Source organism: Mobula hypostoma, chromosome 21 (assembly GCF_963921235.1).
Source record: "Mobula hypostoma chromosome 21, sMobHyp1.1, whole genome shotgun sequence".
Lineage (NCBI taxonomy): Eukaryota > Metazoa > Chordata > Chondrichthyes > Myliobatiformes > Myliobatidae > Mobula > Mobula hypostoma.
In genome coordinates, this window is record NC_086117.1 from 27,748,383 (window position 1) to 27,773,678 (window position 25,296).

Consider the following 25,296-nt stretch of genomic DNA (forward strand, 5'->3'; position numbering starts at 1 on the left):
TTGGCTGTGGGATTGACAGGAAGGAGGAAAGCTTTGCACCAGTCCAAAGATGGTCTAGTCAGTCAGGCAGAGAAAAGGCAAACAGAACTTTATCCAGAGAGGTGTGTAAGGATCATACTGCAGAGGAGATGTACGAAGATGCTGGCACAGCTAGAATAAGATGACTGTGAGAACAATCTGGATAAGCTAGGGCTGATTCATCTGGAATAAAGGAGGATGAGGGGAGACCTTCTGGATGTATAGAAAATCATGAGGAGCCAAGAAAAGAGTGGACAATACCCATTTCCCCTGGCACTGTGGTCAAGAATCGGGAGGCAGAGATCTAAAGTGACTTGGCAGTCACATGGAACTCGCTGCCTGTAAGGATAGGATTGGTACAAACCCTCATCACAGCTGCTGAGCATTTGAATGGGTACTTGATAAGCTCTAATTTACAGAGTTGCTGACCAGGGTGCTGAAAGGTGTGGTTGGGCTGGTGAGTACAGTAACAATGGACTGCATGACCTCCACCTGTGCTGCAAATTTTATATAAATCTGTAGCAAATGCACATTTTTTTTGAGATTGTGATGTGTACTGCCAGAAATATATTGGTTTGCAATTATGTTGGTGGAAATTCTGCCTTCGTGTTTCTCGCCCAGAACTCCGTGAATCGGAAATGTTTGTCTTTAAGATGGCAATGGTGTGCTCCCTCAGTACATCAGCAGGCTAAAGTCTTGCTTCTGGTATCATTCACATCCTTAACTCACCATGACATTCAGCTCGGATGACCGGGAGCCTCTTGGCTGATTAATTTAATTTGTACAAATCCAGCCCAGCAAGCTCCAAATCAATCAAGAAAACAAAAGTTGTGACTTTATCCGCTGGCCCAGCTCAAGACAAATTTCTAAGCATAACTTGAGCACACATTTAAAAAAAATAGACAGTGAAAGGTAAACTTGACAAATGTAACCCCTATTGATTGCCCAGAATCTCCTGCACATAATTCCTTACCCTACAAGTTTACCAAGCTATCTGAACCTTTCCCAGTGCTGAAGGTGTTACAGTGCCAGAGTAAAACAGACGGTCACTTTCTTAGGGGTCTCTCTTTGATTTCCTCGTTTCCTACATCCATCATGTTCCCCTGCTCTCAAAATCTCCTCCTTCCCAATCCTCTGATTATCACTGTTCCATTATAGCAGTGTGTCTTCAGCTGCTTAAAGCCCTAACATTTGTAATATCGTCCAAAACCTCTCCACATCTTTTGTGACCCACCTGCAAACTCCCAGTAACGCTTTGTGAGGCTAAGTGTAGAGTTCTGTTTGGTAACTCTTTTTTGCCTCTAATTATTCTTCCCCCCCCCCAAAAAAAAGAGTCCTGAACTGTATCTGCTGCCTGGTGGAATTCATCACACCATTTCCTATTCCTGACTGCTTTTCCAAACTTTGTGTCATATTTATTCAAATCCAGGCCTCTAAGGCGTATCAAAGCCAGAAGTGCTCTAACCCCCCATCCCCAAATAATGCCTAGCAATAGCCACCCCAGGCAAAAGCTGAAACATTCACGATGACTCGTTGCCAATTTTGTACCTGTGCTGCTACTTCCTTTTGGACTTTAATCTCATCACTCCCCAATAAATTGCTTATTCCCACACCCGCAGCCCCATAACATGTTCACAAGTCGTCTCTTTTCTTCCACGGTCCCTCCCTCTACCCCCACAACTGAGGTGAGACGATAATTTTTGTGTTGACTCAGTGACTGCTTGGGCTTACCTTGGTGTCTCCCTCCGGTGAGGCAGGGTCTGTCATCCAGGCACCAAACCTCGACCCTGAAGTCTTGACGGTGAGCGGGTTGCTAATCCCTGTCAGCTTGCCACAGGCTGGAAGTGATGGAGAGAGGGTGACCATGCTGAGAGGAACTAATCCTGGATGGATTCGCGCTTCCCGTTTAATACCGCGCCTCCTCGATCTGCTTCCGCCTCTTTCTTGGGTGGGGCCTCCATGACGGATTGTCCCCGTAGTGTGAAGTATGTGCTGGGGCTGTCCCCGTAGTGTGAGGGATGTGATGGGTTTGTCTGTACAGAGTACTGGTGAGGCCACACCTGGAGTACTGCGTGCAGTTCTGGTCTCCTCACTTGAGGAAGGATATACTGGCTTTGGAGGCAGTGCAGAGGAGGTTCACCAGGTTGATTCCAGAGATGAGGGGGTTAGTCTATGAGGAGAGATTGAGTTACCTGGGTTGTACTCGCTGGAATTCAGAAGAATGAGAGGAGATCTTATCCAAATATATAAAATTATGAGGGGGATAGATAAGATAGAGGCAGGAAAGTTGTTTCCACTGGTGGGTGAGACTAGATCTAGGGGACAAAAGCTCAGAGGAGTAGATTTAGGATGGAGATGAGGAGAAACTGCTTTTCTCAGAGAATGGTGAATTTGTGGAATTCTCTGCCCAATGAAGCAGTGGAGGCTACCTCAGTCGATATATTTAAAACAAAGTTCGATAGATTTTTGCATAGTATGGGAATTAAGGGTTATGGGGAAAAGGCAGGTAGTTGGAGATGAGTCCATGGTCAGATCAGCCATGATCTTATTGAGTGGTGGAGCAGGCTCGACGGGCCAGATGGCCGACTCCTACTCCTATTTCTTATGTTCTTATGTCCCTGCAGGGTGAGGGATATGCTGGAATTCTCCAGGTCGAGTGATGATGTGCTGGCATTGTCCCTGTAGAGTGAGGGATATGCTGGTGTTGACTCCTAGAGTGAGGGACGTATTAGGATTGTTTCCATAGTGTGCGGAATGTGCTGGGATTGTTCTCATAGTGTAGGAATGTGCTGGGATTGTTCTCATAGAGCGAGGAATGTGCTGGGATTGTTTCCATAGACAGAGGAATGTGCTGGGATTGTTCCCATAGAGAGAGGAATGTGCTGGGATTGTTCCTATAGAGAGAGGAATGTGCTGGGATTGTTTCCATAGTGTAGGAATGTGCTGGGATTGTTCCCATAGTGTAGGAATGTGCTGGGATTGTTCCTATAGAGAGAGGAATGTGCTGGGATTGTTCCCATAGACAGAAGGATTTACTGAGATTGTTCCCATAAACAGACTGATGGGACTCACTGATTTGGTTTTCAATTGAGCTGCTTACTTTTCCACGGAACATCCTCAGACTACCCTGCATCCCCAACTGCCCTGTCCTTGGCACTGCTGGGACCTGTGGAAGATCTGCCGCGAGCCATGACTGGATCGCACAGGGAAGCCTCCTCCTTCAGTCAGAGATGTTGACTTTTCCGGTGTGGCTGCCTCACTGCGATGTCCCTCTGCATGGCTGCTGTGTCACTGAGGTGACAGACTGCAGCAACCTTCACCATCTGTCCTGTCGGGCAGGCACTGGGTGTGTGAATACCCATCCCACCGGGCGCGTCAGGCAGAAGGAAGATCCCAGAATTCAATTCCGGAACTGGCTGACGTGATGGGTCAAGGAACATCAGACTCCTCCCAAGGAAACAAAAGCTGCTCGCTGCCATGAGCAGTTTGCTGCAGTCAAGAATGGCTGAGGTTCAATGCCTGGTCAGGATACTTCTGTGTTTAAGACAGCCTACCGACTACCACTACCTTGTGTATGGAAGGGGAGGATTTGGTGGTGGTGAGGGCGGGAACCAGATGCAGGGAGAAGTCCTCATCCTTGCAGGGAGGTGGGAGATCAGCTCAGTGTAGGGAGTGTAGATGAGGAGAGGGTGGGGAGAAGAGAGGTCGTTGCAGCACTGCAGGCTGCCCTTCCTCTTCCCTGCAGGGGCAGTAGGGAGAACCTACCGAGACCCCTTCCACTGCCTGCCATCCGCATTTTAACCCCTACCCCGCAGACCCCAAGAGGCGGGGGTGGGGGAGGGTGGGGGGGGGGCAGCTGATCCCGCATAACCCGTTGTCGCGTGATTCGGGGCCTACCTAATTTTTGCATGCAGGCCCGAAGCCTGTCCTCAAGACTGGAGACTCTGCCCAGGAGCTCTTCATAGTCGTACGCTCCGATCTCCTCCTGCAGCGCGGCCAGTACAGCCGTGAGGTTCGTTGCTTCCGCCTTAAACTGCAACACCAACTTGGCGTCAGCTCTATACTGTTCCAGCACGGGGATCAAAGGCAAGAGCTCATCCATTTTCGATTTTAGGGCCTGCAACGGGTAAAATAATCTCTATTCAGTTGTAATTGTGGCAAAATAAAAATCCCAACAGCTCCCTGCACCCTGTCCAATCTTACTGCTGAAAGAAAGAGCTTCCATTTCTTTCCTTCCTTTTGCAACCTCTGGGCTTCCCGAATGGAGCCAATTACAGCCACTGCAGTGCTATTGTCAGTGGTAAGGCAGGAAAAATTGCAGCCAACTTGGGCACAGGAAGCTCCCACAATCTGAAACGTGGGAATCAGTTTTCTTTAACAGATTCTAATTAGGGGGATAAAAATTGGCCGGGACAGTGGGGGAGAACCCTCCTCAAAGTGTGTGGGATCTTTCACCTTCATGGGGGTTACGTATTCAAGTCTGTGTGTGTGTGTGTTTGTATCTGACTCCCTACACTGACACTCCCCAGGGCAGCGGTCCCAGAGTTACTGACTCCCCCTTGTCGTGTGGCTGAAGGAGCATAGAGTGAACAGCACACCACAATAGTTCGGAAAAAAAGAGCCTTTATTTTTTTTTATTATTTTTTAGAATGCGATTGGGTTAACATGCTTTCAATCACGTAACAAAAGGACATTCAGAGATGCATCAACAATTTTTTTTGATTTGTATATATACATTTTTAAAATATTTTATTTAAAACTAACACTGATTAAATGGTTTAACATGCAGGAGGACTCACAGCAAAGGTCAACAAGTCAGCTTTGTAAGTATTAAAGAAAGCCTTAAAACTGTCACTGTGTGTGATTTTTTTTCATTTTTTTAAAACTATATAATAGTGCAAGGTCGGGAGCCCAAGACCACGATTACAAAGATTTGGACTTGTATCTTCGTTCAATCAATGACGCTTTTCAAAAAAACTTTCTTAACTTAGCCCTGTAAACAAACAAAAGTAAGAGCGATACCACTGAGGATTTGCTGCTCTCCCACAGATACAAGAAACCCTTTTCAGAACCTGCCCCACCACCACAGCCTCGCATCCTCGAGAAGCCCACTATTTAAGGGAGGAGGGAGAGTTTACAGATCAGTTTGCCTTACATCAATTGTTGGGAAATAGCTGAAATCTATTTTGAAGAAATTGGTAGTAGAGGATTTGAAAAATAACAATAGGATTCCCAGAGCAATGAATTCATGAAAGAGAAATCATCAGTAGGAAATCTGGTACTCTTTTTTAAAAACTTATAACCAACAGGGTAAATTAGGGCAAACCAGTTGAGGTGGTATATTTGTACTTTAAGAAAGCCTTAATAAGATGCCACACAATAGATTATAAAACAAAATTTGAACATGTTACTTAGAGTAACACACTGGCATAATTTGAGAATTGGTTAAAGAATTGAAAATAAAGAGCAATACTAAAGTGGTCATCTTCAAACTGTGAATCTTGCCCACAGAAGTGCCTCTGTCATCTGGACATACTGTACTCAATATCAATGATCTGGCGAAGAGGACCAAGTATAATATATCCAAACTCAGTGATGCTACTGGGCTAGCTGGCAGAGTCAATTTTGGCAAGGGCACAGAAAGATTCCAAGCAAATATAGACAGAAAAAAATGAATAACGAAAGGCCTGAAGAGTGGCAGATGCTGAAAGGACTGAGCAGAGCAGATGTGGGAGGGGTGTTTCCATTAATGGGAGAGTCTAAGATCTGAGGGTACAGCTTCAGAATAAAAGAAGAATTTCCTGAGTCAGAGAATAATGAATTTGTGGAATTCGTTGGCACATCAAGCTGTGGAGGCCAAGTCACTGGGTGTATTCAAGGCAGAGATTGATAGGTTCTTGATTAATTGATTGGGTGGGTAGTGTTAAGAGTTACAGGGAAAAGGCAGGAGAATGGGGCTGAAAACAATCAGCCAGGTTTGAATGTGTTAAATGATCTAAATCTGCTCCTATATCTTAAGGTCATGTGTCATTGGCAATGTCACATGGAAATTTAAGATATCTGCTTTGGAGAAAAGTTAGAAATGGTAAATATCTTGAAAATGGTTGGAAATTGGGAAGTTTTCAGATGATCTGCTTGTCTGTTGGTGTGAATCATCGATAACACACGAGTGCAGTGGCCAATGAGAAAAATGGGTTAGCCTTTATTGAAAGAAGATGTGAGCATACATAGGATAGAGGGAGTGCAGATTGATTCCTGGGTTGGTGGGTTCGTGATATGAGGAGAACTCAAGCAGGCTGGGTCCGAAAGTCTCTAGAGTTTGGAGAAATGAGTGGCTGGTGTTCTCTCTCTCTCTCTCTCTCACACACACACACACACACACACACACACACACACACACGCCCCAAGCACAATCTCTGCTCCTGAAAAACAATACCATAAAAAGGAGCACCTTCAAAAATCAGAACTTCAGGAACTTTCTTGGGTCCAAAAGGTTATGAAACAAATACCTTGACAATCTCTACAGTCCTTCTGGAGTAGGGAAGTAGAGTTTTTCTTGGAGGGGGTGCAAGGTCCCACAGGCATTATATTATTGGGTGGAGAGGGCGTTGTTGGGTTTGGTGCTTGGGGTAAAGAAAAGGCAGGTCCCATAGGTTCACCTGAGAAAAAGCAATGTGCCACATGCTTGGAAGCTCACAGCAAAAGGATCCCGTTAGCACTGGGAATTTATGGCAAAATAGATTCTACAGTCTCATTTTGTAAAATTTAGCAAAGTGAAGAGTGTAGTGTTGAGTGGGTCAAGGAGAAGGGATGAGACTGAGTGAAGGAAAGGGATGGGGATATAAGGCACTGGAAGGTAAGAGTCTTTGGGGATAAGAATCAGGGCAGGGACAGAATTAAATTGTAGCAGAAGGTTGGGGTCAAGAGGCAGGGAGAGGAGTGTAAGAGTGCAGGAGAATTTCCCAGCAGTGAAGAGAAGTGGACCAGGAGGAACATGGAAGTTCAATGGGGATTGGGATGGTAGGAGGCATTGAACAAGGAGTCATGGGATACCGGGACAAATGGGATGGGGTTGGTAGAGCGTGTGGGATAAGGATACAAGGATGTCACTGCAGGTGGGTATTGGTGTCAGGTGTGTGTGTGTGGGGGGCGTAGTGTTGGATTGTAAGGGATATGGGTGTGTTAGGTGCACAGGAGGAGGAACGTCAGGTGCTTGGGACACAGGCTGTGGAGGAGATTCCGGCAGAGTATTATTGGGGGAGGCTGGCTGTAGCGATTGAGATTGGGGAGCTTCAGGAATTGGAATTGGAGGGAAGACCAGGGCAGCAGAGGAGTAGGAGTGAGAAGATGGGCAGAGGGGAGATGAGTGGGTGAGTAGGAGGGAGAGGACAGGAGGGGTGGGAAGGTGTGAATAATGGTGCATAGCTCCCTGAAGATGGAATCTCATGTGGATAGGGTGGTGAAGAAAGCTTTTGGTTTGCTGGCCTTTATTAATCAGAGCATTGAGTATAGGAGTTGGGATGTAATGTTGAATTTGTATAAGGCATTGGTAAGGCCAAATCTGGAGTATTGTGTACAGTTCTGGTCACCGAATTATAGGAAAGATGTCAATAAAATTGAGAGAGTACAGAGGAGGTTTACTAAAATGTTGCCTGGGTTTCATCTCCTAAGTTACAGAGAAAGGTTGAACAAGTTAGGTCTTTATTCTTTGGAGCATAGAAGGTTGAGGGGGGATTTGATAGAGGTGTTTAAAATTATGAGGGGGATTGATAGAGTTGACGTGGTTAGACGTTTTCCATTGAGAGTGGGGGAGATTCAAACAAGAGGGCATGGGTTGAGAATTAGAGGACAAAAGTTTAGGGTTAACATGAGGGGGAACTTCTTTACTCAGAGAGTGGTAGCTGTGTGGAACGAGCTTCCAGCAGAAGTGGTTGAGGCAGGTTCGATGTTGTCATTTAAAGTTAAATTGGATAGATATATGGACAGGAAAGGTATGGAGGATTATGGGCTGAGTGCAGGTCGGTGGGAATAGGATAGGGTAAGAGTTCGGTACGGACTAGAAGGGCCGAGATGGCCTGTTTCCATGCTGTAGTTGTTATATGGTTATATGGTTATTATATAACAGAAGGAGAGGGTGGAATATGGGGAATTGTTGGAAACAGTTGATGGGGCAGGTGCAAGACGTAAGAAGGAAAAGTGCAAGGTCAGAGTGGTTTCCTAAATTTTTATCAGTTGCATCACTTGAGAGGAGAGGAGTACAGAGTGCAGCCTCCATCCCCACCATAGCAGAGTGCAAATTTTCAGCAAAGAAGGAATAGTGTGAAGCTCCAGCAAGTGCTATATTACATGTAATGTCCAACACAGAGACCTGTCATTTCACTTAATACGCCTGGGAGTGTTTATGGTCCACAAGCTTCCTCCCACCATACATTGGTGTTTTCTATTCCTTCTTCCCAGGCACTGATCCAACTTGCTCTTAAATGCATCCATTATCCACTTCACCTACTCATCTGTAAGTAACAATCTCACCGCTCTCCATAAATTTGTATGTGATTAATAAGCAATTGTCTTATATTCATGCCTTTCTCTACACGTTCATTCAGAGTTGCAGTACAGTTATTACTAGTGTTGCTTTCAGAGCAATTTCTAAGCAATTGATTTAAAGGCACAAGTTAAAATCACACTATGGAGGACTTAAAGTCAAGAAATTGTTTCATGGAATTGCAGCTCTGGAAAGCCCAGGAGGTGGCCATTTGCCCCATTGTGTCCATGTTAGTCAAGAACAGATTATAGGTTAATGTTACTCAACCTAGTCCTTTAACTCACTCGTCCTTCCCGTAGACATCTCAGGCTTTTTCTGAATCAACTCTATCTGCCTTTATGTGCCTGTCACATTGGTCCATTGGTATCTCCCTGTAGCCAAGACCTTTCTTACAATCATCAATTTTGGTATCATCAGCAAAATATGGAAACAGGATATCATCAGCAAAATATGGCCTCCATTTATACATACTACAAAGGTATAACCTAAGACCTAACAACAGGAATGCTAACTGTGTGAAGCAACCGGATGATCACAAAAGCTCATCTCATTCACTAATGCCCTTCACTTTCTGAAAGAGAAGTCCACTGTTCTAGCAAGTGGCATGAACAAAGAAAGAAAAAAGGTCTGTCAAGATTCCAATACCTTTCCTACCGCTAACATTATGCAAATTGGCCTTTAGTTCGCTTGGCTTCTTCCACTTCCTTCCTTTAAATATCAGGCCGCCTGCCAGTCCTTTGACACTTATTCCCTTTGTAATATATGAAATGCAATGCTTCTTTTTCAATACTTCTCCAATTTTGTTTAATATGAATGGACACAATCTGTCCAGAACAGTGCTTTTATCCTCTTTAGGTATGACTAATTTATCAATGATCTCTCCTTTGCCTTATTTTTTTTGTTCAATTTAGTGGATCTGTTATTCTTCCAATGTAGCTTTTGTTGTTAAGATGGGAGGAGCGAGTACAAGGTGATGGGCCACGGTTTGCCTGTTTTAGACACAAACAGATGGTTCAGACGGCTCCCTGCTACTGACGTACCACCGGCTTATCTTTCCATTCATCTCCCACCCGCTCCTCATCCACCTCCATACTTTGACACAGCAATGTCAACTGATATTATTGTAGCACTTTCAACATAGTTAAACCACACAATGCAGTTCACAGAAGCAATAATTAAACTGTATTTAACACCAGCCTACATAAGGACAAGTAGTCAAAGCATACTCTGAAAGGTTGGCTTTAAGGAGCAGTATACAGGAGAGAGTTATAACAAAGAAAAAGGCAACTGGAGACTTGGCCACTAACAATATAGTGACCAGACAATCGGTGGACAAGAGGCTAAAATGCAAGACTTCTTAGATTGTGGTTGAATTGGAGGACTCTGCAAGGTAGCAGGAGGTATGAAATTAAAGGTATTTGTAACAAGTATGGAGCTCTAAAAATGGATGCTCTGCTGGTTAGAGAGTCAATGGCAGTGAATAACACAAAGGTGATGAATGCAGAAACTCTGGTGCATGTTAGCAAGTGAAGAAAGCAGACAGGAGTGATAAATTTCACAGAGGATCAAAAGTGGGAGGTGTGATGGATATTCATTTCTTTGCCAATGGGATCCCCTGTTTTTTTTTGCAAAGTTTGCTTTCTAAACACAGCAGCTGCCACATGTAAGATCAAACTTCCAACTAATATTGCTCTGTTTAGTTTCTGGTCATAAATGGGAGTCAGTGTTCAGTTCTCAAAATGTAAATGGCATGCAGTAATCAGTCTGAAGTTAAAACAAAGTGCAGGCTATAAAGCAGCTTTGAAGATGCTCTGTCGGTGAGAAGTAAGAAGTACCTCACTGTATCTGCTTTATTGCTGTTCAAGAGTAGAGTATATGAGAATGGGTCGTTTAATTTTGGTTCTTTCAAAACAGGTGAACTGGCCATGCTGCTTAGTTCAAGAAAGCTTACAGACCAGATGGATAATATAATTTAGCATATCAATAACTGATGTGTATATAGTTGGGAGTTTTATGTACTCAAGGAAGTTAGCTTCACAGTATTTATTAAGATCTATGGCTATAAGATACCCTTAGACTGCCTGTATAAAAAGAATATCTAAGGAAATATGATATGTGTGTGATGTCAATCAAGTGGAAGAGAAACGGTATAAATGTGGTGAGCAGTTTGAGCTTATTACACATGGGTAAGGAACATCACGAAACATGGGGTCAAAAGGAATCCATTCCTTTCGTTTTGGTTTCTGTGATGCATGATTTGTCCGTCTGCATCACTGGTACTGTATGTCTTTTTAGTTTATAGGGATCGTACCTGTGTTTTGGAAATCCTTTGTTCTTTGCATTTTAGAAATACTTCATGTTTTTAGAATGCTTTATGTTATAGAAATGGTTCGTAATTTGATAATGTTTAAGGTAGAAATCCTCTGAGTTTTAAATGTGTTTTAAGAATATTGTTTAGATTTAAATGTACATCACTGAAATAAATGAACCATTTTAAACTCATTTGTAGACTGCTCAGAGTAGTTTCCACTGCTCAAATAGTAGATATTGGAAGCTAATCTCACCATGGAGAATAAACAGGGAAGTAAACTTGCCTTTGAAGATTGGGTAGTTGCAGTACGATCTCCGTTTAGTGAGAGCACTCATGGTACTTTATATTGGATAGGGCTTAAGGACCTGGTTTGAGTTTAGGACTTTGGTGTCAGCAAATCCAACACCATCACAGAGGATGGAATGGTCAAGGTGACTGGTACTGCAGATCCGGCCAGTTTTTCCTTGTCCTCTCTCGACTTGTGGGACTTGTTCATATAACAGAATTCTGATGGTTATGTAGCTGGTAGGACATGTTGAAGTATCCCAATTCCAGATCAGGAAAATGAATAAAAATGAGAAGAGTCTTTAAAGTTACAAAGGCTTTTGATTGAGAAGCAGTAACATTGTTACACGGAGGTTGATAGCTTTCCTTAAGAGCATGTGAGTGGCATCTGTAAGGTTCACTAGAGTCAGGCATGGTCCCAGGCGACTGGAAAGCCGCAAATGTCACTCTCCCCTTTAAGAAGGGAGGGAGGCAAAATGAAAATATAGGCCTGTTAGGCTGTCTTCAATGCTGGCAAGATGTTAGGGTCTATTAATAAAGCTGAGTTTTCAGGGAATTTGGAGCATTCGATAATATAGGAAGGTGATTTACTTAGGGGGAAGTCTTGCCTGATAAACCTGTTGGAATCCTCTGAGGAAATAACAGGCAGGATAGACAAAGGAGAGTCAGTGGATGATGTTTACTTGGATTTTTGGAAGGTGGATTTTCACAAGGTGCTGCACATATGACTGCTAAACAAGATAAGAGCCTGTGGTATTTCAGGAAAGATACTAGCATGGTCAGAAGTTTGGCTGACTAGCAGAAGGCAAAGAATGACAATTAACGTGGCTTTTTCTGGTTGGCTTCATTACAGAATTGGGACTGGAAGATTCTGTGTATGAAAACTTTATGGACTATGACTCTTTACTGAAGTCAAAGTTCACAAACTCAAGTGAGACTTAATAGAAGCTCTTGAGTGACTGGGAAGTAACTGCAAACTATGAGAAATGCAATTCTGGTACCTTCGAAAAGGAATCAGTTCAACAGCTTCATATAGAGTGGCTGGGGATTATATGGAATCAGGTCTGTTTGATTTACATTGCGAAAGGATGTAGAAATGATGGGGGTTGGTGGGGAGTTACTAGATGAGCAAACTCGATAGTCCACACAGCTTTTTCCATCCTTGTGTTCTTCTGAATGCAGAAATTCCAGAAGCTGACTTGTGGAATTCCTAATGGGAATTCCTGGGATCCCTCAAATAAAAGATCAGTCTGATATCACAAGGTAGCAAAACTTTCAATGGCCAATACCTGTCAACCCATATGCTAGCTCCCCTATACAGACTCTACTGATGTGCTTGGTATACCTGAAACTGTCGGGAGAGATGTGCCTTGTGAGTCTCTTCCACTTGTCGGAATTTTGTCTCCAGGCCTCTCATTTGTGTTTCCATTTTCTCCACATACTGGAGGTCTCGTTGGGTTCGTCGATCCAAGACCTCAATGGATTGAGTCATGTTCTGCACCTGGAGCAGAGAAAGAGGAGTGAGGGAGACTTCCATTTTCTGACATGGAGCTAGGCAACAATTTCAGTAGTGGCCCCAAAATCACTCCCAGGCGAGGCACAGCCAATAATCACAGCACACTGTGACATAGCACAGGTCAGTCAGGAAGTGTATATGTGTGCGTGTATATACATACCCACACAGAGATCACTCTTAAAGAGCCTGAAATGTGTTTCACTCAACAGAGGCACTGAGGATGAGAATTTACACCTCCACTGTGATGTGACGTGGCAAAACTATGAGTATTATGAACCGTTTTGGGCCCCTGATCTAAGAAAGGACGAAGGATGAGCTGGTATTGGAGAAGGTCCAGAGGAGGCTGACGAGAATGATCCCGGGAATGAGGGGGTTAAGATATGAGCAGCATTTGATGGTGCTGAGCCGCAACATTCTGGAGTTTAGAAGAATGGGCGTGGGGGGGGGGGGTGGAATCTCATTGCAAGCTATCAAATATTGAAAGGCCTAGATAGATTGCACATGGACTGTATGCTCCTTACCCTGGGGAAGTCTAGGACCAGAGGGCAGAGTCAGAATAGAAGGGAGTCCCTTTAGAACTGAGCTGAGGAAAAATTTCTCTGGCCAGAGTGTGGTGAATCTGTGGAATTCATTGCCACAGAGGGCTATAGAGGCCAAGCCATTAAGTACATTTAAAGTGGAGGTTGGTGGGTTCTTGATTAGTCAGGGCTTCAAAGGTTATGGGGAGAAGGCAGTAGATTGGGGCTGAGAGAGATAAAAATCAGCCATGATGGAATCGTGAAGCAGCCTCGATGGACTGAATGGCCTAATTCTGCTCCAGTGTCCGATAGTGTAAAACTGAGTGAGTGAGATGATCACAACAGAAGCCACAGAGTGCAGTTCACAGTCTGTTGTTGTATATTAGTTACAAGAGAGTAACGTCCTGGTGATTGCAGTCACTCCTCCCTCACCAGCTCCATTATACCAGAAGAGATAATGACACTAGGTGCTGATGAAAATGTTTAGCAAGTGACGTGCGAGGGAGTGACGTTAACATGAGTCAAGAAACAGTCAGTGATAAACTACACTGGGTGACAGTGTGATGGAGCTGGATTAACATTGGTAGGTACAATTAGAAACGAACAGCAGGCACCGTGCGAGGGATTATTATATGACAGTTTGGGAAAGTCGGAGGAACATTAGTAGAGACGCAATCCACAGCATGGTGACTATGAACACAATGCTATTTGAACATTCAGGTACATTCAGGCTAGTCTGGCAAATTAAGCAAATGTATTCAAAAATTCCTACTTCACTTTTAAAAACGAGACCTGAACAGTCACAATCACTTAACAGGAATACGCAGGCTGAAAAGGTTAAGTGACAATATAAGGTGTAATTTTTTTTTTAAAACAGCGTATTAGAAAGTACGTACAGCAGAGAAAGGTCATCCTACCCAGCTGGTCAACGTTTCTGCTTGGCACAAGACTCTGCTAATTACATCTATCTGGTCCCATGTGAAGAATTTTTACAAAATAGATTAATAGTTGGTAAATAGTCACCCTCTAGTCTACCTCTGAACCTGCCGTTTATTCTGTTTGATCCTATAAACATGTTGTTGTTTGACTGCTGTTGAATTGTCATTGACTCATGGTGATCCTGTGGATAGTGTAGCAAGATAGATTGCCAGGCCTTTCTTCCGCGCAGAAACTGCTGCTGCCCAGGCTGGGACACAGTCAGACTCAAACTCAGCATCATATGCCTCGAAGTCCAGTACTGATGTCTCTACACCACCGGCCTATAAACGTATCCAAACACAATTCCCTCATGTGTGTATGCAGACTTTCTCTTAAACACACCCAACTGTTTGTTTGATCCACTGCACACCACAACGAGTTGTGCTTTCTAACTCTAAAGAAAGATTATTTGCAAATTCCCAATCGCACTTATTTGTTGATATTTGTGCGACTCTCCTAATTTGAGCTCTCCATGATTGGAAGCATCTTTGCCCCTAATGAACCCTTTCATAATCTTCAAGGAATTAATTTCCCCCTTAAAAAAAAACTACGCTGCCAGGATACAATTGGGGATCTGGTTAAGATATTAAATAACTGGAGCTATGGAGAGTAACCGAATCTGTGAAGCTGATCAATTGTAAATCAGCTGAACAGAGGAACAAGCAAGGAGGATTCAGAAGAAAACCAGGAGAGGCAATGACGACAATTTTGGTGCAGCTACATATCTTGATCCAGAATGCATTGTTCTAAAGGGCAGTGGGACAATTTTAATAGGAAATTAGATGGGTAAGGATAGGAGAGTATGATGAATTAGAAACATAAAGTTTAGCTCAGGTAGGATGGGCTGAACAGCCTCCTTCTGCTTTCGGCTTCTATAATTCCACAACCCCGACCAGGGTCACTTGCAAATCACAAGTCCTGGTTAGGTGCCACTGATGCCAGGTTGACAATCTCTGAGTATTGACAATGGCTGGGGTCACCCGTCCTGTGAAGACACTGGCCAGAAGGTGGCAACGGCAAACCACGTCCGCAGAAAAATTTGCCAAGAACAGTCACAGTCATGGATAAGACCATGATCGCCCATGTCAATACGACATGGCACATAATGATGATGTCATACGACATGGCACATAATGAAGACAATGACGAATGTTCTCGAACACTGCCATTTTAGAACCCGTCGATGAAAATTGTCTGTCATATTGAATCGGTGGTGTATCTCTGTTTTGGGATCTGCTGCCCCAGGCTCGTATTTCTACACCTTCCTCTCTCTTCCCCCAGTTGCAACCTGATCCCCAGCACCCCATTCTTTGCGGTACCTTCTCCAGAAGCTGCCTCAGTTGCTTGGTGCGGGCATCGCGGGAACACAGAGTCTGTTGGGGAGCCACCACCGTGCAGATGCACCTGCCCTCACTGTCTGGTGCAGAGCTGAACACTCGCCAGCCATCCTCAGCGTTATCTGGTAAGACCTAGGGTGGAGAGAGAACACAGAGCAATGATATGAGACGAGTTAAGAACCAGCATTTCCAGATTTCATCACTGTATTAAGATCAGATCAATACAAAACAAACACAAGATTTGATGAACGGAAACAAGGTCAGCTGCTGCTGAAATGAGAATGCATATGGTTCACATTTTCTTGTTGCTAAAATTAGGTGAGCACTGCCTGTGCAGTACTGAGGGAGTGTCACACTGTCAGAGGGACAGTACTGAGGGAGTGTCACACTGTCAGAGGGACGGTACTGAGGGAGCGTCGCACTGTCAGAGAGCCGGTACTGAGGGAGCGTCGCACTGTCGGAGGGACGGTACTGAGGGAGCGTCGCACTGTCGGAGGGCCGGTACTGAGAGAGTGTCACACTGTCAGAGGGACGGTACTGAGGGAGTGTCCCACTGTCGGAGGACCGGTACTGAGGGAGCGTCCCACTGTCGGAGGGCCGGTACTGAGGGAGCGTCCCACTGTCGCAGGGCCGGTACTGAGGGAGCGTCGCACTGTCGGAGGGCCGGTACTGAGGGAGTGTCACACTTTCAGAGGGACAGTACTGAGAGAGTGTCACACTGTCAGAGGGACGGTACTGAGGGAGCGTCACACTGTCAGAGGGACAGTACTGAGGGAGTGTCGCACTGTCAGAGGGACGGTACTGAGGGAGCGTCGCACTGTCGGAGGGATGGTACTGAGGGAGTGTCGCACTGTCGGAGGGCCGGTACTGAGGGAGTGTCCCACTGTCGGAGGGCCGGTACTGAGGGAGCGTCCCACTGTCGGAGGGCCGGTACTGAGGGAGCGTCCCACTGTCGCAGGGCCGGTACTGAGGGAGCGTCGCACTGTCGGAGGGCCGGTACTGAGGGAGTGTCACACTTTCAGAGGGACAGTACTGAGAGAGTGTCACACTGTCAGAGGGACGGTACTGAGGGAGCGTCACATTGTCAGAGGGACAGTACTGAGGGAGTGTCGCACTGTCAGAGGGACGGTACTGAGGGAGCGTCGCACTGTCGGAGGGCCGGTACTGAGGGAGTGTCCCACTGTCGGAGGGCCGGTACTGAGGGAGCGTCCCACTGTCGGAGGGCCGGTACTGAGGGAGCGTCCCACTGTCGGAGGGCCGGTACTGAGGGAGCGTCCCACTGTCGGAGGGCCGGTACTGAGGGAGCGTCGCACTGTCGGAGGGCCGGTACTGAGGGAGCGTCGCACTGTCGGAGGGCCGGTACTGAGGGAGCGTCGCACTGTCAGAGGGAGGGTACTGAGGGAGCGTCGCACTGTCGGAGGGCCGGTACTGAGGGAGCGTCGCACTGTCGGAGGGACAGTACTGAGGGAGCGTCGTACTGTCGGAGGGCCGGTACTGAGGGAGCGTCGCACTGTCAAAGGGAGGGTACTGAGGGAGCGTCGCACTGTCGGAGGGACGGTACTGAGGGAGCGTCGCACTGTTGGAGGGACAGTACTGAGGGAGCGTCGCACTGTCGGAGGGAGGGTACTGAGGGAGCGTCACACTGTCGGAGGGACGGTACTGAGGGAGCGTCGCACTGTCGGAGGGACAGTACAGAGGGAGCGTCGCACTGTCAGAGGGACAGTACTGAGGGAGCGTCGCACTGTCGGAGGGAGGGTACTGAGGGAGCGTCACACTGTCGGAGGGACGGTACTGAGGGAGCGTCGCACTGTCGGAGGGACAGTACAGAGGGAGCGTCGCACTGTCAGAGGGACAGTACTGAGGGAGCGTCGCACTGTCGGAGGGAGGGTACTGAGGGAGCGTCGCACTGTCGGAGGGACAGTACTGAGGGAGCATCGCACTGTCAGAGGGACAGTACAGAGGGAGTGTCGCACTGTCAGAGGGACAGTACTGAGGGAGCGTCGCACTGTCAGAGGGACGGTACTGAGGGAGCGTCGCACTGTCAGAGGGACAGTTCTGAGGGAGCGTCGCACTGTCGGAGGGAGGGTACTGAGGGAGCGTCGCACTGTCGGAGGGACAGTACTGAGGGAGTGTCGCACTGTCGGAGGTAGGGTACTGAGGGAGTGTCACACTGTCAGAGGGACAGTACTGAGGGAGTGTCACACTGTCGGAGGGACAGTACTGAGGGAACGTCACACTGTCAGAGGAACAGTGCTGAGGTAGTGTCTCACTGTCAGAGGGACAGTACTGAGGGGTCTTGGAAACCCGTCATTTGCACACGCAGCCCAGCCCAGCAGAGTTGGTGCATGATGAGTATTGGAGGCTTTGGGATCAATGTAGACACCTCTTCTGTTAGAAACCCTCTCAGTTGTTGCTAATGGTATTCCAAAAGCATTGGAAAGGCCTAGTCTGGGCATGGTACCAGTTCCATCTGCTGAGATGAAGCACAGCACTGTGTGGTACTCTCCCTGGGGTTCTGTCGGTGGGATTCCGCAATATCTTACTGAGCCAGTTACCTTACAGTAGTTTACAGTCTCACAAGGGTGATTGATAAGTTCGTGGCCTAAGGTAGAAGGAGATGAATTATACAGCTCTCGTTACATGCACATGCAGTTCAACTCTTTGAGTGATTATGCAGAAAGTTTGAAGTTAATAACTCATCTCCTTCTACCTTAGGCAACTAACTTCTTAATCACCCCGACGAGTTATTAACTTTAAACTTTCTGTTTAATCACTCAAAGAGTTGAACTGCATGTGCATGTAACGAGAGCTGTATAACTCATCTCCTTGGGCCACGAACTTATCAATCACCCCTGCTGTGGACACTTTCTGGAGGTCCAAGATCCGTATGCTCCATGACCACTGGACTAAGTGTGTAAATGTAGGAGGGGACTATGTTGAAAAATAAATGTGCTAGGTTTTCTGAAATTGACTCCTTCTACCTTAGGCCACAAACTTATCAATCACCCCTTGTATATAATTATATGAGAACCTACAGTTTTATATAATTTTTAGTATAATTAGTGTCTGTGTGTAAATTAAATAGTGTGCATCTGTAAGTAAGCCTCCAGTTCTGAGTGCAGTGTGTCTTTCAGGCGGGCACTTCGATGGTCATGGAGAGATAAAAGAAACCGATTGATTACCTGCCTCCAAAATGAGATTGAATCAGGAGATCTGCAACTAAAGTTACCAGTAAACTGTTTGATTCTTTACGAAAGGGCAATGATAGAGGGCAGCACAGTCCCCTCTCTGTCTAACTGCTAAGCCAATCTCTCGTTCCAGCTCTCACTGAGCAGCATCTAACAGGAACAGGAAAATCAGCTCTTATCAGACGAGACTTATTCCAAGCAGCACTCAGTACTCGGAGGATTTATTTAAATGAATGTGGCTCAGGAAATAAATCAAAATGATTGATCTTGCCCATTCTCTTATTCATTCATCTCTCAATCTTTACACCAGCATTTTTTTCCCTCAATCTAAACTGTTGACAATCTAACCAAACCAGTGACTACACTTGGGCAACGCACATCAAAGTTGCTGGTGAACGCAGCAGGCCAGGCAGCATCTCTAGGAAGAGGTACAGTCGACGTTTCAGGCCGAGACCCTTCGTCAGGACTACACTTGGGTACCCAGTTGGATTGATGTATGAAATTCATAATCGTATCACATTCAGACGTGTACCAGTTTAAATACATGTTCCCCCTCCCATTCCCACTCACGTGCCGTAGCCATTTCACTTTCATCAGCACTACATTCCCACTCACGTAGCCCCCATTTCACTTTCATCGGCACCAACTTCATTCCCCATTTCACTTTCATCAGCAGTAACTTCATTAGACACAAGACAAAGGAGTAGATTGGGTCTACTGCACCATTTCATCATGGCTGATTTACTGTCCCTCTCCTGTCCCAGAGGCCCACAGCCTTGTCGTGGTCTGAAGGCTTGCATGTCTCAATGACCTGGAGAGCTACAGTATACTGGCTGGAGTCAGGGCTTCATGCTTTAGCTCTTGGTAGGGTCGCCCATGCCAAACAGGTCAAAGGGTAGAGGCCAGGCTAAGAGTGGTCCATCGGTCCTCTAGGTTTGGGGGTTCAGCTCAAGGCTAACAACCCTGACTGGTCAAACAACACTGTTACGGAAATAGCAGCGAAGAGTCCTTCTACATCTGAGTGTGACGGTATTCCTGAGTCTCCTCCCAGGACTTGCATGACTGACCACGAGTGAAAACCACGAGGAAGCTACTGATATGATTAAGGAAGCCATGATTACCACAAGAGATGGGGGACATTCATTGCTGCCCTAAACACCAGCAGTGTAATGGGCAGTAACACAACCCCATTCTCCTGCCTTCTCCCCGTAACCTTTGACACCCTTGGTACCAATCAAGAACCTATCAACCTCCGTTTTAAATATACCCTTCTGCCTCCACAGCTGTCTGCGGCAATGAATTGCACAGATTCATCACCCTCTGGCTAAAGAAATTCCTCCCCATCTCTGTCCTAAAGGGATGTCCTTGCATTCTGACGCCATGCCCTCTGGTCCTGGACTTCCCCACTTATTGGAAGCATCCTCTTCATGTCCACTCTAACTTCACAGGCAAAACCAAGGATTATAATGAGGGGATCATTGGATAACTGGGGGGACTTCAATCCAGAAAACTGTGGCAGGGACATACTCGATTCAGAAACAAATAAACTGAAAAAGAAGGGAGCATAAATCAGAAATTTTGCCTCAGCCATTACAGGGGAAATGAAATAAAACCAGGAGATGGAAATGAGAAATGAGAGTGTAAACAAAATAATAGAGGCTGAGGTTAATGTGTTTGCCTCCAAGAACCAAATGAATATAAAGAGTAAATTATACTGTTACGGAGTTTACAGAAAAGAATCAGAAAATGGTTGAGTTGGGAGAAATAATTTTAGTGATAAAAGATTAAATAACTTCGATAATGAGAGAAAATAACATGAGGCAAGCAGGCAGTGGAGACTTAATGGGTTGAATTAAGAAAACTAAAAGGATTTAAGACTGATTCGGGAGTTGTTCATACGTCCCTTGGTTAGAGGGATGAAGTATTAGGATGAGTAAATGCAGAGATTAAATAAGAATATAGGAAAGGCAGAGTGGTCTTAATGCAGAATTTTAATTTTCAAAATGAATGGAATGTAGACCAGTCCAATCCGTAAGAGAGTTCTTCAGCAAACTCCGGGTAGTTTCTCTGCAATACCACAGAGAATTGGCAAGGGAAAGCCAGAGTAGATTTAATAATTAGCTGGATCTCACTGTCAGCAGCAGTAATGCATTAACATTTAAATACAGTGATCAGAGAATGATCAAATTCAATGTTACATTTGAAAGGACGAAGCAGCTGCTAACTTTCTAGATTTAGGGAAGGCTGGCTTATCCCCAGTAAAATCAGCAAACTGATGGACAATAATGGACAATCAATGGAATGTGTTAAAAATTTGTTGTCGATCCAGTTTAAAGAGGGGTAAGAAAACACCACTTTTCCAAACAACCCCCACCCCAGCAACAATAGAGGTAGGAGTCAAGATACAAAAGAAATTCAAAAGCTAGTCTAAAAATGTAACGATTAAAACAGGGGAAGCAGAGGTTCCCAGCCACGGACCCCTTTCTTACTGGAATTGGTCCACAACATAAAAATGGTTGGGAATCTCTGGATGAGAAGAATCTGCAAAGAACAGGGCATCTCAAAAACTATAGCAAGGGTTACAACAATAAATGAGCAGTTTTATTGAAACACTGTGGTCAGGAACAGAGTGATCTCTTTGAAATTTATGATTGTACTGTAAAGCAAAATAAAGAATTGGTGCCTATGTTGAATAAGTACTTTGGGCTGCGGAAGAGCATTTGAACAGGATCACACCAAGAAGATAATACAAAGAGATGTGTTACAGATTCCCAGGACCAGATGGTTTCCATCCAAGGGATTAAAGGAATCAGGTAAGAATATTGTGGAAACCCCTACTATTATCTTCCAAGCTCCCTCCATCTGGGAAGCATAATGGAAAATTGCACATCGCTTGATTATCTAGTTGAGTGGATGAAAACCACAGATTTATGGATCCACTGTCTGGAAATTTATGTTTTATAATTACAGAAAAGTTGGCTGAATGCCTCTCAAATCTTTTTAACTGATCAATGGAAACTGGAATAAAGTTGGAAATGGCTGATGAACTCAAACTGAATTTTCTGAAGGGTTGACTAAATTAATAAACTAAGAATAATGAGTGTAGGGGTCCCTAAGGCAATGATTAGCGTGGGGGGGGGGGTTCCAGAAGGCAATGATTAGTGTGGGGCTCCAGAAGGCAATGATTAGTGTGGGGTTCCAGAAGGCAATGATTAGTGTGGGGTTCCAGAAGGCAATGATTAGTGTGGGAGGTTCCAGAAGGCAATGCTTAGCATGGGGGGTTCCAGAGGCAATGATTAGTGTGGGGTTCCAGAAGGCAATGATTAGTGTGGGGTTCCAGAAGACAATGATTAGTGTGAGGTTCCAGAAGGCAATGATTAGTGTGAGGTTCCAGAAAGCAATGCTTAGCGTGGGGGGTTCCAGAAGACAATGATTAGTATGGGGCTCCAGAAGGCAATGATTAGTGTGAGGTTCCAGAAAGCAATGCTTAGCGTGGGGGGTTCCAGAAGACAATGATTAGTATGGGGCTCCAGAAGGCAATGATTAGTGTGGGAGGTTCCAGAAGGCAATGCTTAGCGTGGGGGGTTCCAGCGGCAATGATTAGTGTGGGATTCCAGAAGACAATGATTAGTGTGGGGTTCCAGAAGACAATGATTAGTGTGAGGTTCCAGAAGGCAATGATTAGTGTGGGAGGTTCCAGAAGGCAATGATTAGTGTGGGAGGTTCCAGAAGGCAATGCTTAGCATGGGGGGTTCCAGAGGCAATGCTTAGCATGGGGGGTTCCAGAGGCAATGATTAGTGTGGGGTTCCAGAAGGCAATGATTAGTGTGGGGTTCCAGAAGACAATGATTAGTGTGAGGTTCCAGAAGGCAATGATTAGTGTGAGGTTCCAGAAAGCAATGCTTAGCGTGGGGGGTTCCAGAAGACAATGATTAGTATGGGGCTCCAGAAGGCAATGATTAGTGTGGGAGGTTCCAGAAGGCAATGCTTAGCGTGGGGGGTTCCAGCGGCAATGATTAGTGTGGGATTCCAGAAGACAATGATTAGTGTGGGGTTCCAGAAGACAATGATTAGTGTGAGGTTCCAGAAGGCAATGATTAGTGTGGGAGGTTCCAGAAGGCAATGATTAGTGTGGGAGGTTCCAGAAGGCAATGCTTAGCATGGGGGGTTCCAGAGGCAATGATTAGTGTGGGATTCCAGAAGACAATGATTAGTGTGGGAGGTTCCAGAAGGCAATGCTTAGCGTGGGGGGTTCCAGAAGGCAATGATTAGTGTGGGGTTCCAGAAGACAATGATTAGTGTGGGGGGTTCCAGAAGACAATGATTAGTGCGGGGTTCCAGAAGGCAATGATTAGTGTGGGGGGTTCCAGAAGGCAATGATTAGTGTGGGGTTCCAGAAGACAATGATTAGTGTGGGGGGTTCCAGAAGACAATGATTAGTGTGGGGTTCCAGAAGACAATGATTAGTGTGGGGGGTTCCAGAAGGCAATGATTAGTGTGGGGTTCCAGAAGACAATGATTAGTGTGGGGGGTTCCAGAAGACAATGATTAGTGTGGGGTTCCAGAAGACAATGATTAGTGTGGGGTTCCAGAAGGCCATAAGTGAAACTTTCGAAAGTCATAAAAAGTTAGCAAAAGTCAAAGCTCACAGAACCATGAGCAAATCGCTGATGCAGTTGACAACATAGTCGGGTGGCAGAAGAGAAAATCTGTAGATGGTGGAGATCGGAGCAACGCACACAAAATGCTGCAGGAACTCAGCAGGCCAGGCAGCATCTGTGGAAAAAAGTACAGCCAACATTTTGTGCCAAGACCCTTTGGCAGCACATAATGCTGACAAGGTTGTATAGGTAGAGATTTGGGAACTGAGGTGATGTAACTGAGACGTGTAAAATTATGAGGGAAAACAGGAAGTGAGCATTTTCCTCGTCAGAAAGGCAAAAAAGATATACAATCTGATGCATGTAGAAACGTCAGAGGGGAGATCAGTAATTGTTTTTACACTCAGAGGGTGCCAGGGGTCTGAAGCCCACTGCCCTGGGGGGGGGGGTGTTTGGGACAGAAATCAGAATCATGGCTAAAAGGATGACACTGAATTTCCCCCTACCCTGTCTCTCTTCTTCCATTTCCCACCTGGCTCCCCCCCCCCCCGTGCCTCTTCTCTTCTCAACTCCCCCTGGTGGCCCTTGTCCTTCCCTTTCTCCCAAAGTCCACTCTCCTCTCCTATCAAATCACTTATTCAGACCTTTGCCTTTTCCATCTATCACCTCCCAGCTTCTCACTTCACCCCCACCTTCCCCACCCACGGGGCTTCACCCATCACCTTCGAGCGTGTACTCCTTCCCCTCCCCACCACTCCCTTCTTATTCTGGCCTCTTCTCCTCTTCCCCCACCCCGCATCTTATTCTGGCCTCTTCTCCTCTTCCTTTCCCGCCCCGATAAAGGGCCTCGGCTGGAAACATGGTCTGTTTATTCCTCTCCGCAGATGCGGCCTGGCCTGCTGAGTTCCTCCAGCGTGCGTGTTACTCTGAATTTACAGCACCTGCAGAACCTCTCGCGTTCAGCTTAAGAAGTACCTGGAGGGAGGGCGAGACTCGCAGGGCTGGGACAGACATCGCACGGGATGGCTTCATAAGTTCAATGAATCTCTTAGGTCACATATTCCAACAGGCGGTGATATGAATGATGATCAGTTCGCCGCCGCGAGTTGGAACCGCGATCATGCATTTAATTTGTTAATGACTTTGATGTTGCGATATTTGCACTCTCGCGAGTTGACCTCGAAGCGTTCTGGCCAAGGTAGATGGAAGCATTAAATTACAGACACGCCAATATATTAAGGAACAAAACTGCAGCATTTCCTCCAAAATATCTCGCTGTTAAGGACCATTCCTTCTGGCCGAAACTAGAAGCGGTTCAAACGCGCCGGACCCTACAGCTGCGAACTTTAGAAAACTTTCCGAGTGCGGAAGTTTAGACTCGGAGATCTCGACTCCAAATCAGTTACGAACTTTAGAGCGAGCCCGCGGGGTTATTAAAGGACACGGGGAAATGAAGGGCTGTCCGGAGCTCACAGGTCGGGGTGATCTCACTGAGTGAAGGGACGGGCTCCAATGATTAAGCCCATTCCACGCAGAACACAACCTGATGCGTGGGGACCAAACTGGACGCTGGGCTGGGACAGAGCAAGGCGCTTCGCCAAACAACCCATCCAGAGGACACTGCTCTCAACCAATCTCCTAAAGCGATCTCGGGGGGTGGTGAAGGGCGATGGTGTCCAGGCAGCTGTTGGGGGATCGGAAGGGGCCGGCCGGGTGAACTGCGCTCTCCGAGCCGAAACGCTCGCTCTCTCTCCCCCCAATCGCAAGCCGCATCACCGCGTTTCACGCACCCCGACCGCACCTCACACTAATGCCCAGTTTAACCGGCGTGGGTTCGCTACACCCAAAGGGTCGCCCGAAGCCGGGTTTTACCGGCTGCCCGTCGAATCTACGCTCCCACTGCGAGCATACCGACCCTCACCAGGTAAAATAACCGTACAACAACTGCTCTCCGCCCGACTGGGGCGGGTCACCAAATTCATATCGAAATCTCGGAAGGGCA

General features: G+C 46.1%; 1 protein-coding gene across 2 annotated transcripts in view; it reads right to left on the bottom strand.

The window, feature by feature from the left end:
- Nucleotides 1–25,296, bottom strand: part of olfm1b (olfactomedin 1b) — a 45,142-nt gene that overhangs the window by 8,729 nt on the left and 11,117 nt on the right. For both annotated transcript variants that reach the window (XM_063073755.1, XM_063073756.1), the window contains exons 2-5: nt 15,488–15,637; nt 12,502–12,657; nt 3,916–4,135; nt 1,750–1,856 (exon numbers count right to left, since the gene is read on the bottom strand). In XM_063073755.1, the coding sequence (XP_062929825.1) occupies nt 1,750–1,856; nt 3,916–4,135; nt 12,502–12,657; nt 15,488–15,637 (633 nt within the window). The remainder of the gene's footprint in view (nt 1–1,749; nt 1,857–3,915; nt 4,136–12,501; nt 12,658–15,487; nt 15,638–25,296) is intronic.